Source organism: Prionailurus viverrinus, chromosome B4 (assembly GCF_022837055.1).
Source record: "Prionailurus viverrinus isolate Anna chromosome B4, UM_Priviv_1.0, whole genome shotgun sequence".
NCBI lineage: Eukaryota > Metazoa > Chordata > Mammalia > Carnivora > Felidae > Prionailurus > Prionailurus viverrinus.
In genome coordinates, this window is record NC_062567.1 from 123,872,847 (window position 1) to 123,889,059 (window position 16,213).

The 16,213-nt window shown below is 41.1% G+C and overlaps 1 protein-coding gene across 6 annotated transcripts in view; it reads left to right on the plus strand.

Moving 5' to 3' along the window:
• RIC8B (RIC8 guanine nucleotide exchange factor B) overlaps nt 1–14,639 on the plus strand; it is a 104,558-nt gene extending 89,919 nt beyond the window's left edge. For 2 of the 6 annotated variants that reach the window (XM_047866680.1, XM_047866682.1), the window contains one exon: nt 13,225–14,639. In XM_047866680.1, the coding sequence (XP_047722636.1) occupies nt 13,225–13,336 (112 nt within the window). In that variant the 3' untranslated portion in view covers nt 13,337–14,639. Of the gene's footprint in view, nt 1–715; nt 872–2,184; nt 2,269–6,365; nt 6,505–7,161; nt 7,339–13,224 lie in introns of those variants that run through there. The other 4 variants (XR_007153945.1, XR_007153946.1, XR_007153944.1 and 1 more) reach the window with 4 other exon arrangements.
• The last annotated feature ends 1,574 nt before the right edge of the window (nt 14,640–16,213 follow it).

The window sequence follows — 16,213 nt, forward strand, 5'->3', positions numbered from 1 at the left end:
GATGCTGGTGATGTGGTAGAAGCTATATAAAAATAGCTTCATCATCTGCAAAGCTAATAGGACTAGAACTTAGTGACTTCCAGATAGTCCTTTTAAGTTTTCATCCTTTCCTAAAGAGGGTAGAATCTACAGCTAACTAACTATGCACACAATCTTCAAGTGACCTTTGTTTGCAAATGACATTCTCCATACCTTTATATAGAATTGACATGTTCCTTTACTGAAAGAATTATAAGCAAAGAGAAGACACTTATAGGCAAACCTATAGGAAACAGAATAACAAGGTGTGAATGAAATCAGAAACATAAGATTTGTGCTTGGCTACTTCCAAAAGGATCGAACGTAGCTAATGAAACTGTGGTTTAAGTACAGAAGTTAGGATGATAACTAACAGAGTCCATCTAGTAGAAGCTGGAGAGGAAAATGTTAATAAGGACCTATGTGGAGCATATCCGTGTGTTAGAGCAATAAACAAATTTCATAAATTTTGCTGAATATGAATTCTTAAAATATAACACAGATGCTGTTCAACTGGCCTATATACCCTAGATGAGTAAACTCCAAGCTAGGAAAGTGGGAGATGGGGAAAGGACTGCCTAAAATACTCCAGTATATTCCAGGTATTTGACTTACTGAAAGAGATAAGACCATTCCATAAGGCATCCCTATGCAAGGGACAGAAAACGGTGCTAGGTCCTTCTCCTTTTAATCCCAGGGGAATCCACATTTCTAGAAGCTGCCAACAAATAAATAGCCTGAAGCTATGTCAAGTCTGAAATTGCCAAGCTTCTTCCACTTGATTTAAACTATGCCTCAAAGAAGATGCATACTCACCCAGAATCACCCAGCAGATACCCAACTCAATCTGAAGGTGATACTCCTTTTTGCATGTATAAAGCAAAGCAAATATGTCTTGTGTTGGTTTTGATGGTACCGATTCTGCCATTAAAATTGAAGTTAAAGGCAACTTTAAAAACAGTTCTAAACCACAGACTTTTTGCATGACGTGTGGTGGGTTTTTTACATTGTCTGCCTTTGTGTGTGTGCTTCCTAACATTTGCTCTTACTAATGATCAGTGAGAAAATTGTATGGAGATCAGCAGTGGGCATTCCAAAGCAGGAATGCAAAGAATGAAGCCATTCTTTATGCATCTTACATGTTTGTCTTAAGTTTCTGCTCTCTTTTCACTGTTGATTTTGGGGTTTTGGTTTTTTTGAGGTAGAAGAGATGGCATAAAGCCAAAGTAGACTAAGTTCAGTACAATTCAGGGAACATTTATTAAGCAGCTACTCTGTGCAAGGCACTGTGCTAGGAAGATGAGGGAGATTCAGAGAACATGACAGACTCTGGAAAACGCACATTCTAGTGAAGGAAATGGCTATGATATTCTAAAATACAAGGTAGATGGAAATAATGATAAAATAAGGTCTATATTGAACTGTAAATACCCAGGAAAAGGAGCAGTTCATTCTGTTTGGATGAATCAGGGACTGTTTCACAGGGAAGATATAGCATTTTTGCTGATTCTTGAGGTTTAAAAGGTATTTATTTAATAGATAAGTGGAGAAATGACCATTCATTCCAGGTAGAGGGACATTTACTCTTGTCAATAAGATAAACCTTTGGTATTCACATACTACATCTTTCTTCCAAAAGACTCAGGGTGTTTTATCATTATTTAATTATCAGAAATCTATTATCAGATTTATAATTGGGGAGGAAGTGAGGCTCAAAGAAATTACCCCTGAATATATCTAAGCTAATGACAGGATGATACATTTCCTTTAACAGTTTACAAAACACTTTCACATACCTTCTCTTTGTAGCTTCATAACAAAGTGAGATTAGGAACTTCGTTTTCCAGAACTCAAGACCTTTGCTCTGTCCACTGTGCTACTGTGTCTGTCTGTTAGAGTTGGTGTTTGCCCGAACACTTCCTAATCATCCTCTTCAGCATTGCGCTGCTGGTCAGTTCCCTCAACCGTCACTCTGAGGATGTTCTGCATCCCACCAAGTCTTCATTGTGCTAAGAGTGTACTGTAGCTTTGTCTAATTAACTTTCCTTCTCCAAAATGAATCATTTTCTCCTGGGCCTGAAGTAAAAGGCATGTGAGTAAAGGATAGGGTTGGAGGTGACGTGGCCAAGGAATGGACACTAGACACTTCCTTTTTTCCATCCATAGGAGAGCAGATGTGAAGGACCCGCACCAGGATGGTGGTTAGCAACAGTGGCCCGTGCCAAAGCACTTACCAAAGTGATGATTAAGGTTGGTCATGCCAAGTACTGTTACTGAGCCTGGTGTAGGGTGTAGATGTCATCTACTACCAAAACTGTAAAACCACCGATTCAAAAATTAAAGTCACATTTCCATTTTGCCTCCATGCTGGACATAGTGACTGCCACAAGGAGCTTACCACCTTGGCAGCTTTATCACAGCTACATTTCCAAGGACACTGGAGAGATTCGTGTTCCAACATTTTCTTCCCGTTGAATACCAGCTGACTTAGTAATATTCCTAGTGATTTTGTGTGTGTGTGTGTGTGTGTGGATTGTATTTGTGACAGATGTAGGTAAGGGGATTGGCAGTAGACCTGGAGGTCTTAAGAGTTTGAAAATAATCTGAACCCTGTAAATCCCATCATGTCTAGCTAGTACAGTGCCTTGTACCCTGTGGTTTCCCTAGTGTGTGATGAGGAAATAATGAACACAGCTGATCCCCAAATCTGTTGGGCAGCTTTTGGCTCTATAAAATACCCTATGTGGTTTAAGACTTTAAACTTTACCTTTGTCAGTTCCATTTCTTGGCCAGATATAATGACTAATTTGAATCTTGGGGTACATAATTTCTCTAAAATAATCATTGTAATATGTAGCAAACAAACATAAGCATTAAGGCCTGAGGCAGGAGATTAAAAATGTCAAATGAAGCTGTCTATAATGTGAGAGCAGAGCTGAAAAAGGGAATGAAATTTGCCTTCCTCTCCACCTGCTCTTTCCTTCTTTGAATTGGAAAAAAAAATAAGCCCCCACAACTTAAGTGGGGGATTAGAATGGGAACTGTGTGTGTATACGCAAGTCCAGTGTGGCTAATACAATTGCGTCCACCTTAGCTACAGCACACAGCTCATGTGTAATAATAACGCCTCCTCCAGAAGAAGGGAGAGAGGATTGATTGGCTTAAGCGTAAACGAACCAAAGGAAATAATATTTCAAGTTTCAGTTTTGTTTTGATTTTCTAATCCCCTTTAGTTCCTTAATTGGAATCAGGCACTGATAGTCTTCTACCCCACCCTTACCCGGTCACATTTAACAACATTTAACAATGTACATTGATTGCTTTTTTGCTTATATATTTTATCCAAATCTAAAATTTACATTTAAATAATTTTCCCATTTCTTATATATTCCATATCATATATATATTTTTTACAGCCATTGTGTAGTATTTGGGACATGGCTTTCTTAATTAATGCAGGTTCCAAATATGGGATTCTGTTTAGACTTACTAAAGCTGGGACGAGCAATCAATGACTGAAAAGCAATACATAACTTTATTCCTTATGAATAAGTTACTCTACTCACATAAAAAAAAAAAAGCCTGTGATCACATCCACCTTTATGATAAGTTAGTCAAGGACGTGCTTTTCAGGTATGGTTCAAAGTGTTTTGAGATCTACTGTAGGTTCAAAAGTGTAAAGATTGTAATTGTTTATATCGGAAAATCTTTTAGATCTGTGCTGTCCAATACGGTAACCACCAGCCATATACTACTGAGAGCTTGAAGTGTGGTTAATCTGAATTGGAATGTCCTATAAGGGTTAAATACTCAGACTTTCAAAAACTCAGTATAAAAAGAGAAATGTAAAATATCTCAATTGTTTAATATGGATTTTATGTTGAAATATTTTTTATATACTGGGTTAACAAAATATATTAAAGTCAAAGTCAGTTTTACTTATCTTTTTCAGTGTGGTTACTAGAATATTTTAAGATTCCATATATGGCTTATGTTATATTTACATATGGCAACACTATTCTGATATCATTAAAATACACTGTAAGGTTGCCTGGAAGTTCAATTAAGGGAACTTGGATCCAGTTAAGTTAATATGCCCTTAAAGTGGCAAGGGAGGATTAATTTGAGAAAGTTAGTATTGTGTATCTTTAGGTTATAGAGGGCCTTCACTGGCTAGACACCTCTGAGTAGGATGTCATGCTCCCTTTGTATTGCTTGTTGGTAGTCACTGTCCTTTAAGCTCTGTAGAAGGAATGACTACTTTGAGCTCTTAGTTTAAGCACTAGCTGAAATGGCTTCTAATAGAGAAACCTCAAATAAGAATAATGTCCCCTGGCTGTTTGTGCTGTTAGCTACCCTCCTTCAACTTTTAAGTCTTTCTGATTGGGGACAGCATGTAAGAATTTCAATTTCTGCTGCTATATTCAACAGTGTCAGTTGGCACACTGACCTCTTATTTATTTTACTAATTTGGACAACAGGATAGAAAACTCCTGTGGAGAAATTACCAAGAAATAAGAATGCCTTCACTTAAGGATAAAACTGAATTTGATTCTTTAGCACTGTCCCTAACCTCTTTCTCCATATTTTTTTAACCATGCTGTTTAATGTGAGGTAGGTAACAAATTTTTAGAAGCTTTGCATGTGATTTTCTAACAGAAATGAGAATAGTAAAAGACTAATATTTATATAGTGCTTTAAAGTTTAAAGAGTGTTTCCATTTATATTATCTCCACTGATCATTAAAGCATCCCTGTGAATTATTAGGGCAAGTGGTGTTTGAAGAACAAACAGAACCAATGATTAGGAGACTGACCCAAGATCAGGCATCTGGTTGATGACATAGCCAGGACTCGATTCTCAGTCTTAACACTCCAGATCTTATGTCATTTTGAAAAATGACCAACAGCTCTCAAAAATGTGTCCATCTGATTTTAAATAAGATGTCCTAAATTTTAAAAAAATGCAAAGTGCAAAGATTGTAAGCATATTTACCTGAGAATTAAGATTTGGAAGACCCACATTCCTGCTCTTTCATTCTGTAGATGAGATCTTCTCGAAGATCAAGTGAGGTGCTAAAGTAAATAGTTTATATCAAACACACACACACACACACCTTTATAAGAAGGAAACCAGTGAAACTGCTATGACTCTTTGTTAATAGAAGTTTTTTATTTTAAAAAGAGAATGATTATAGGTATTCTAACAAATTCTTATATTTAATGCAACCACATTAAGAAAATCTAACTTTTGAAAGGCTTCCCAATGGGACTGTTTAGGCAACTCCCAATTACCTTTACAAACAGAAAGAAATCCAAAATAGATGATATGCTGTGTCCATTTGTCATGGAAATGATATTTTTTATGCTACATATTCACCTTCCTAATTGTACCCAGTCCCAAAGCACAATGGTGAGGTCTGAGGGAAGATCCCAGAATTGTTTTAAAAGATACAGCCTGAAGACTTTGAATTTGCTGTGGAAAAGCCACCATACCCCTCCAAAAATCCTGGGGTAGCGGCTTAGTGAAAAATCAGTGTACCCAGTCAGGACTAGGAAGTCATTAGATGAAAGACCATGAAAGATGAAGGATCAGGGTCCAAGCCCAAAGGACACTTTTTCCCAGTATGTAACTGAACATGTTAAGCAATGGCCAAGGTTATAATATTATTCCTATGAGAAAAAGGGGTTATAAACACTTGTAAGCATATCAACAAGTTACTAGGCAGTCCGTTGAACTTTGATGGACCATGGACCATTGCAGTGATGCTGAAATCTTGAAATAAGATGCACTCTCAGACTTGGGATTAGAGCACAGATCACAGAGCTGCTTTCTCCCAGCTAGCACAGGCTCCACACTAGCAGGCATCTCTTGAAAAGCTCTGTGTTCATTAAAAATGTTTTATGTATTTACCAGTTTCTCACCCTTTCAAATGTGAAAAGGAATTAAATATGAAATGGCTAATTTAAAAAGTCAGGGTTCTTTTTTTCCAAGCAAACCTTACATTAAGAGCAGGAATCCCTGTGCCAAAGAAATGGTTCCCAATTATCCCGTCTTGGGTTTTGTTATACATTGTACAGAAGTCAACAAAACGAGTATGTAACAGAACCTGCCTAAATAGCAGCCACCCTCATTAGAAACAGGGAATTAATCAGAGGGCGATTGAAGGAAGCAGTGCCTCACAGGTTTCCCCCTTTTCTTCTTTTCTAATCATAGAACAAAATATATGACATAAAAGGATCGGAACTATTATGCAGTACTCAATTAGAGGGAGGTGAATAGGTCTCTAACATGCTGTTTTATCAAAAGAGCAGACTGGTGTTTGCATGACTGTTGTTTCATTACAGACCCTGTCATTAATTCCATGTGTCAATACTGCCCTGTAGTACACAGAGCAGACAAGAAAGAAGAGCCCTTGAAAACAAGGGAATGATTTTTGAGTCGTTATCAAGCTAAGTGGCAAGCGGGAAGCTGAAACTCGTATAGGTAAATTCGAAGGGACTCTTGGGAGATCTGCAAGTGGGAAACAAGAATGCATTTTACCAACTGCTTAATTATGTCCTGTTTTTCAACAAGTACACTTGAATTGAATGCTTTGTTTGTATTGCACAAAAACATGTGCTGTGGGCAAGAGTATTCTCTTGCTTCCAGGTCAAGTAAGGTGTTTTATACACATATACATCTGGCCTATTCTATAATGTGCGATTGGGTATGTTAGTGTCTGAGCCCCAATTTTGCACTGTCATTTCTGGGGGAAAGTCTTACATAGGAACCAGAAGCCCTAAAAAGTAGAACCTTGTCTAAGGTTCTGAGAAGTTACAGAAACCCAGGCATCCCAGAGAACCATCCTTACAGGGAAATGGTGGCTCAGGAAAATGTTAAAATATATCTGGGGGAAAAAAAAAAAAAAAAACAGACCAGAAATTTTTAAATATGGTATAAATCCCATAATCTCCCACCCCTAAATCTTTAAGAAAGTATTTTTTGGTTTCCATTAGCAGTTCCAAGGGTTAGGCTGGGGCAAAGTAGGGTTTCCTTTCTTGGACCTGCTTTATCTATGTCCTTGTGCCTGGCCAAGCCCTTATAGATTATGGTTCCTTATCGTTTAGTAAGATCAAATTTCTAAATGATGTTTCGTTCCAGTTGAACATTCTTGGAGGCTTATCTCTTCCCTGGCCAGATGCCTGATCAGATGAGAAGCCCGCCATGATACTGTCACAGTGCCTAGAATGGGCTCTTTATCCAGTAGACATCACTGTACTTTTTGATGATAACGAGGGCAGTCTTAACTTATGTTAAGGCCTGTGTATAGCATTGAAGGTAAGTATGAAGGAGTTGTTGCTATGTGAATATCTTAATCCTGATGCACATTTCAATATACAGTATCTCCGTTTAACCATAATGTACATATATCTGACACCTAGCCATTCCTTTTAGATGTGACCTTCATTTTTAGTGCCAGTAACTCTTCATGGCCTGTTTATTGAGGGCCATGACTGAATTTAGATCCTCCCTTGTTAACATTTGCCATTGCTGTGATTTACTTTTGTAATCATTCTAATCATCTGCCAGTGGTTTCGCAGGAAGGATTTCTGTTCTTGATGTAGGTCAATTATAGGTAGGATGCCGTGTTTGACTCTTAGGCTTAGAATATCTTGATTAGAAACAAAGGTTTAACAGCATTGAGTTTTAGTGTCTTAAAAACCTTGCAGCTTTTTAAATAGATCAAGATTATTTAGTAGCCTAATATTGAGACTCTTAGAATAGAATCTTGGGGATCATCTTGTCCAACCCCTTCATTTTATAGATGGGGAGACTCAAGCCCAGAGAAGGAAATGACTTGCCCAAGGACACCCAGCAAGTTAGAGGAATATCTGAGACTAGAATCTAGACCTCTCGCTGCCCCATATATAAGAAGCTGCGTCTACACCAATCAGTAGTTCAGTTTCCAGGCTGTATGATACAAAGGGGGCCTGACTTTTGCACAGTCAGAATGTCTAGTGACATTGATGCAAGAAAATAATAAAAATAGTTAAAATAATGAGAAGGATTCTTAATAAATGGTTCTCTACTGTTCTTCATTTATAACATGACCCATGCATTATATCCTTTTAATAAGCATTTACTGAGCACTTACTGTGTGCCCCCAGCCTATACTAGATACTACAAATTGCAGCTAGATAAGACATGGACCCTGCCCTCAAGTTGCTCACCGTCTAGCAGAAAACAAGAAATCCCTGGAAAGCATTTTGCAGAATTTCCTGTAGAATTCTAATGCCTTTCCTAACTCTGTAAATGATGATGAAAATGAGTCTTCTGTGCAGAGATCTAGCTTTTCTCTTGATCATGGTTCTTTTATTAGGAGTCCCATAAGACACTATACCTTTTCTTTCTGTGAAAGTGCAAGATAATATCAATTACAACTAAATTTAGTGCATAAACACTTACTGAGGACCTGCTGTTGGCAAGGCACTGTGCTAGACACATAGGGATATGAAAATTGAATAATTAGAGCATAGAACATTTTCCTTTTAAATGTCAGGGCAATACCGTTTCATAGCTTTCAAACTTTGTAATGAGGATTATTTTTTTTTAATATTCTTAGATGTAGGGCCCTTGAAATCGAAGACAAAAATACCTTTGTACCATCATCCAGACTTGTCAGCCTAGGATTCCAGTCTCCATTCAGATCCTCCTTTGTATCCCATATCTGTTTTGAGCTTTCTTTTTCCTTTACCTCAGCCAAACCAGCCTGCTTGCCAATCTCTGCACACAACTAACTCTTGCTTCTGTGCCTTTGCTTGACTAATTCTTCTGCTCCTAGGATGGCTTTATCCCCATCAATCTATGTCCATCGCTGCCATCACAGTCTGGCCCTGAGTCCATCTCCTGCGAGGAGCCTGTGATCAGGCCCCATCTCCTTCTGTGTCCTTCCCACACATACATAGCCCGGTTGATGGTGGAACAACATTTCTGTGGCATTCATTAATGCTTCCCATTCTCCATCCACATCTTGCTGATCTAGATATAACATCTTACAAAATGAAACAGTCTAGTATATAACCAGATCATTCATCAGACCTTTTAGGAGTGAGTCTCTATATCAAAGATTTCATTTGGGTATTTGTGGGCTGTTAGTTGTAGGACAGAGAAGAAGATCAGAAACGTTGAGATGGGAGTTTGATAAGTAAGCCTGGAGTCCAGCAGAAAAAAAAGTCCCATATCTGTGAGAGATCCTCTCTCCTTTCACTCCCAGGTAGGACAAGAAATTTCCTTTAAACACATTTCAGTTACAATAGGGGGGGAATTGATGAACTGTCAAGCTAGGGAAAGCAGGGCTCTGCCTGTTAATCATCTCAAGCTTGTTGATCTGCTGTTCTGTAATTCTTTTAATATTGTTTAATGTGTGTGTGTTTTATCTTCTGAACTGACTAAAAGCTTCTTGAGGACAGGGACCATGTCTTTTATTTGCTTCTGCATATTCAGCCCCCACTTATTCCCAGAGCCCCCTAACAAGCTTGGGGAAGTCTCCAATAAGCACAGAAAGACAGGAAAATCAACTTGCGGTTCCAACCACATTCCAAGCCATTACACTACAGTTTACACATATAGTGACCTTTTGCCTTCAGAGCAACTCAGTGAGGTGGGTATTTCTATCCCAGTTCTACAGATAAGGAAATTGAAGAGAGTTCAAGGTCTTATTGCTAGTGACTGGTGGACTCAGGATTAGAACCTAGGTCTGTCCACCGTCAAAACCTGTATGTACCTTTCACTCTACCACAATCATAACAACTAATATGTAGGACATCTTTGCAGCTCACAGAACTCTTCGATCTACACCCTTGTTATTGCTACCCCTACTAGTTCTGTTACGGTTACTTCTTACATCATTGCTGGCAAGGAGGTAGAACTAGTATTATCATTATCCCCATTTCACAGATGGGGAAACTGAGACTCAGACTTACCCAAGATCACACAACTGGTAAGTGGAAGAGCCAGGCCTTCAAACAGACTTCCAGACCCCAGATGTTTTTGTTTTTTCACACTATATCACATTGCTGCCTTAATTCATTTGCACAAATGCATGACTGTGTGGCCAGTTAATCACAGACACCTCTCCTACAGAGATGTCTAGAAGTCAAGCATCAAACGGAACCCTCAGAGGAGTTTTCATGTTATTGGAGGGGTGATACAAAGGACCCAAAAAATAAATGCTTGAGAAGAATAGTTCATAAGTGAGAATTAAAATATGAGGCCCTTTATCCCACAGACAAGTTCCTATAATTTGGCCATGAGACATTTGGACTGTTCTTAATTACTTCCATCGTAAAATTGGAGTAGGGATGAAACAGATGAAAATATTCCTCCTAGGTTTGGACAAGCTGGTAGCTAGCCCAGCATCATCCTGCTGTCACAGAAGTGGAGTCGTGTTGGTAGTGGTTTGGGGGCGGGGGTGTATCCACCCAGCGTCCCATTGCGATCTCTCCAGAATTCCTCTAGGCCCATCCAGGGTCCTGCTTCCGCCTACCCCAGCCCTTCACTCCCTACCCCTTACTGTACCCTCTTCCACAAGCCCCTTTAGACCTTTGAACTTTATCTCTCAGTGTTTTATTCCCAGCAGGCTGTCCCCTTGTCCTTTTACGTCATTAGTAGTGTCCAATATCACAAAATCCTTTAGCACAATCACTTAGAACTAGGGAGCTATGTTGTAAAAATGTAGATATGTGTGTGGTGTGTATTAGTGCCAGAGAGAAGTTTTCATGGAAACAGGTTGTTTTTCTAGCTTTCCAGTAAACATTTCTACCTGGTTGTCACGCAAGGGCCTCAAGCTCTTCATGTCCTAGAAGAGGTCAGCATCTCCCCACCAAAATCTACTTCATCTGTAGTGTTCTTGCTCCAGTGGATTGTATCCCCATCCTCTCGGTCATCTGAGCTGGAAGCCACAGGGATACTCCACTTCCTAGTCTTTCTTCACCAGCCTTCAGCCCTTCCAGTGGGTCACAGCCTGAGTCCAGTGTCCTGTGTCCTGTCACATACACTGTACAGTGACATCCTAATGACTGGTCTCTCTGCCACCAGGTTCCCCCTGGTCCGGTGTGCCTTTCACACTGCTGCCAGAGACACTGCCCTATAAAACAGAGGTGACATCCCTTACAGACAAACCTGAGCCTCTTGGCATTGAAGACACTTAACCACTAGACCCCAGACTGCCCTTGCAGCCTTACCTCCGGCCACCTCTTCATCAAACCTCACCACTTTCCAAACACTGGGCCCTTCTGCAGCTTCATGAGAGCACATAGAGAAGAAATTGACACAATCCAAAAAAGTACACAAAACACACCAGTAGACGGGACCCTACCGAGCCCTGTACACCGTCTCCTTTGCCTCTAAGGCCCTGTGACTTCTTTGCCCAGCATTGGATACCTGTACCTGATTTGTACTGCTGTCCCTCCCTTTCCCGGGCAGTGTGGTCTACGCTTCATCTCAGGAGCTGCCAGTTCTTTGTTCGTGATCCTCTGACAGCATTTACCCCATTACGTTCTAAGTTATTTTTCATACATGTTTCACCCACTCCTCAAGGACAGTTGTGCCCAGTCTTCCTTTCCCTGCCTGGTGTATGACCTAGCTCCTGGCCTGTAGGTATTGAACGGACATTGAGCAGCTGAACTCAGTTTGCTCCTGTAATGCAGTTAGAGCAGTTAATCCAGATGTGATGCCCTGCAAAGAGCACAGGAGCCCTAGGTCCCAGGTCCAACTTGGCCCTAGGTGTGTGACCTTGGGTAAGTCACTCAGTCTCATTTAGCAAACAAGGGTGTTGGACTAAATGATCTCTGAGGCCCCTTCAACTTTAAGTTCTATGATTTTGACCCCATTTCTTGAACCAGGAACTGCATTTCCTCCCTTTTAACTCAGGAGCCTCAACATAGCCAGGCAGCCATCCCCATTACTCAAGTGGATTTTCAGACTCTCAAAAGTAGTCTGTGGTACTAGCCAGAGCTGCTTGCTCAGGCTCCTGTTGGCTTATCCAGGGACCACTGGGCTGTTCTCCCCCCTCTCCGGGAGTGTCACTGCACCTCCAACACTTCACACTGCTGTGTGGCTGACCCTCCCCAGGCAGGAACCCTTCTCTGTGCCGGCCTAAGGGCCAACAGCAAGGAGGCAGAGGGAAGGCAGGTTTTACTGTTTCCCTTTACTCCAGATCCCACCAACATTAAGCTGCTGCCATGTGGGTTCTTGGTTATATATATGTTTTCAGGGGGTGATGCCCATTTCCTTGAGAAATAAATTTGAAGCAGCTCATGTGCCTCTTCAAGGCTACTTGTAAAGTCTGACATTTTGGGGGCAGGAGGAGGCATAGAGTTAGCAACTCAACAGGTACATTTGCCATAATCTCCATGTAATAAATAAGAGCCTATGAAGAGATTAAATAAATCTTTCCTAATGCTTTTTGATTGACTTAATCAATAATTAATCATCTTTAGATGAGGCTGTAACTCGTGGAGTAGATATAATTGGATTAGCTGAAAAGAGGCAGTTGGGGAGCTTTGAAGAGATTAAAATGGCTGTCAATCCCATAATTAAACTGCCACAAACAAAAGCAATGGTGTTTAAAAAAAAAAAAAAAAAAAAGGAGGAGGAGGAGGAAAGAGAGAGAGAAGAAAATAAGGGGGAGGGAGAAGGGAGAAGGGTGGGGAAGGCCAGCTGACTTGGATTGGATTGAGAAGTACTTATGTATTGCTGTAGATTGGAGAGGCAGAATCAAATCTGACCGATTTATTCCACTGAATGAAATCCATACATATCAAGTCAGCCACTTGATCGTATGCCTGGCCCACTGGGACCCGTGAAATTTTGGCAGCTTCAACTTCACTAAAACAACGAATCCACAAAAGGAAAAAAAAAAAAAAGTTAATTATTAAAAACAGAAGAGACCTGCTCCTTGTCCTGAGCCCATTTAGACCTTGACTTTTCATACTTTTAATTGGCTTAGTAGGTTTGGCCTGTGTGAATGAAGTCTTTGATCTCCCTCTTTCTTTCCATGCCCCTTTCATCTTTCCTGTTACAAACACACAGAGAGCTTGAGGAAAAATACTTTGGTTTTTAAAGACTTTTCTTTTTAAAAGGATGTGGATTTGGGCGGGGGGAGGGGTGTGTGTGTGATGCTGGTGAATACTTTTTTTTTCTCTCTTTTATCTCTTTTTCCAGAGAGGAGTTGCTTAAACCAATGGGACTAAAACCTGATGGGACAATAACGCCTTTGGAGGAAGCACTCAACCAGTACTCTGTCATCGAAGAGACCAGCTCTGACACAGACTAAAAGCGTCACCTGCCCAACTCTCAATATTGCTTTTATCAGCATCTTTTCTCTGTAGCTCCAGGGGAGTCTTTTCTCTAAAACATTTATGCCCTTGCTTTGGCTAGAAACACATTAACTGGTTTACTCATTGAGAATCCAGCATATTTAAGAGGTGATCCTGTGTTTTTGCGATACCGAGGCATTCGTACAGAGCTGCAGTTAGATGGAGTTGCAGGGGCTAAAGACACAGAGAAAGAGTAATTCCATTTCATCAGGATGGAACTGAAAGGACTTCGTTCTGCAAAGCAGCCCTGGTTGAATCTGGCCGTTCTGTTTGCCAAGGTTCTTAGAAGATAGAGTCGCGTCCTTCCTCTCACCGGTGAAAGCTGCCCTCCTGAATCTCTCCAGCAGACAGCGGCACGTGAGAAGCAGAACGAGCTGCTAATAAACAAGGGCTGAGGCAAGCGACTTCTTAGATCAGGACTGACCACGTGGAAGCCGAGCAGCTGCTCCATAAACCTAGCCCCACTCTTCATTTCAATTTTGTATAAAGATGTGGAAGTGCACACACAAACACGCACACACACAGCCCCAGACTTGCAAACTGATTACATTCTGAAAGTTTGTATGTCACTTATCTAGAACTTCAGAATACATTTCTCCCCATAAAGGGTTATAAATGATGGTTTAATTCTGAGGCAGCTACAAATGCCTATTTATTCCCTTATGTACCTTAACACTAGACCCACAGAACTGAACCCCCCCGCCCCTGCCCCGTCTGTATCACTGCATGGGAGCGTGCATTCTGAGCTCTGACCCAGGGTGCCAGGAACACACATCCTCCGATCCAGCAGAGGGGATGGGGACTCCCCGAGTCCTGGGGGTTCTTGTGTGGCCTCTGCCGGGGGTAGAGGGAGTCAGCGGCACCCATCTGTACATACAGGTCATTCATATGTCACAGGTTTTAAATTGGGGACTGTGTGTGTGCCTGTGTGTGTGTTCAGCCTTTCTACCCTAGGTGATCAGTTTAATGGTAACTTTATTTATTTAAAAAAAGAGAAAGAAACACAAGTAGTTACTGTTAAACTGATTAAAGCTGTTTATTTTTACTTCTAGAATTGGTCATAGGAGGAAGTAGAAAATGGATCCTGCAGTAGACAGCGGGCCTAGTCAGTCAGTGGCTAAAGCCTAAAGGGGTCGGTTTCCTTTTATATGTGTATGTATGTAGATAACACACACATACATACATATATACACATAGATGATGTGCTTAACCACTGCCTTTTAAAACTTTAAATTAAATAAAACATTGGGGTTGATTCAATGTAGCCATCTCTGTGTGTTTCTTTATAGATTACCTGGGGTAAACAATATCCCAGAATTTGTGCTTCTCTGAAGTGCTTTCACATCCATTATCTCACCTACCACAAGAGCCTTTTTAAGGATAGGTAAAGTACACGGAGTATTAGTGAAAGATGTCATTTAGCCAGAAGTCTCTTCTCTGGCAAAACAACAGTTCAAGGATGGAATTTTAAAAGGCCTTTGAGCTACCAAAAGAGGTCACTAGAGTTTCTTGCAATTTACTCATAGGAGAGATCCTCAAGAATCTTTATTTACTAAAATCTGCATACATTTATAACAGGTTTAGTTCTCTGGCTTTCAAGCCCATAAAAAGTGGCAAAGGAGGCCGACAGATGGAAGACAGGTCTACCGAAAGCCACCGAAGGTCAACAGAAAACTGGACAGGAAGGCAGAGAGAAGGAGGAACACCACTCCAGGCATCACCAGTCTGGGACAGTCTGTTTCCCAAAGGACAGTCTGGTTGACCCAGAAAGATCTGTACAAACAGTACAGCCCATAGACAAGTTCGCATAGAGATGACCCAGAGTTTATTTTTAAAAACTGAGTAAATCCAGAATACTCCAGAATAAAAGGCTAGGAAGAATACAACCCACTTCACGATTTTCATCCCGATGGTTAGAGAAGTGGTGGGTAACCCACGTTTTAACAGCAAATGAAATGAAACTCGGTAATTCATAAGTTAAGATTATGTGGGAAAGGTTTAGAAAAAAGTACTTTTGTTACTTCATTCTACAAATGCATTTTTAGAGTATTTTTATAATTTCTACAATCAAATAGCTTTGGCCTGAAGACGTGTCTCCTGAACTAGCATCTTGCCAGCTTATGCAGAGGGTCCGAATGGTCCTGTGTAAGTAGCTGTGCTCCTGTTCTTTCAAGGAGTTTGGGTTCTCTCTGAGGTTCCCCATGCCAGGCACTAAGCTCTGTTTTTGAAGAGAGCGTTTGCAGGGGGAGACGAGGGACCTCATTTTGCTCACGGAAAGAGAACGAACATCTGCAGAGTGCTTACTATGGGCTGGGTTTTTTGTGTCTCTTCTCACATGTAACCTCATCGCATCTCATGTGGGAGACCATCTCTGGAAGGCCTCAGTTTCCCAGTGTCACAGCAATAGGAGTCCGAGTCTGGCGGGCCCGACTCCCGGCACCTCCTGCGCCTCCCCACCCTGACCACCCAGGTCCTCGCTCTGCCTCCTAGGGCTCTGGAATGCGGGACAGAGGGCATTCTCAGGCCACTTTAAGCAATAACCATTTCAGCAGAACAGTTTAAGGAACTTTCTAAGCAGGGAGGGGACCTGGAGTTGAACTGTGAGCGGGGAAACTTGCTTAGGACTGGATTTCAAACAAGGGCCTGGAATCTTTTGGGTTAGAGACGTGGGCTGCCAGCTTTCCCCAGACAGATGCTCGCCACGGTGGCCCACAGTGGGGATGGTGAGAGCACGCTGGCCACCCGCACTCTATGGTCTGAGTGCCCACAGCCCTCCTGACTTTCGACATGGTAAGGAAGTGTGTGTCCTGAAGTAAGGCACTCAAGCCATTGCT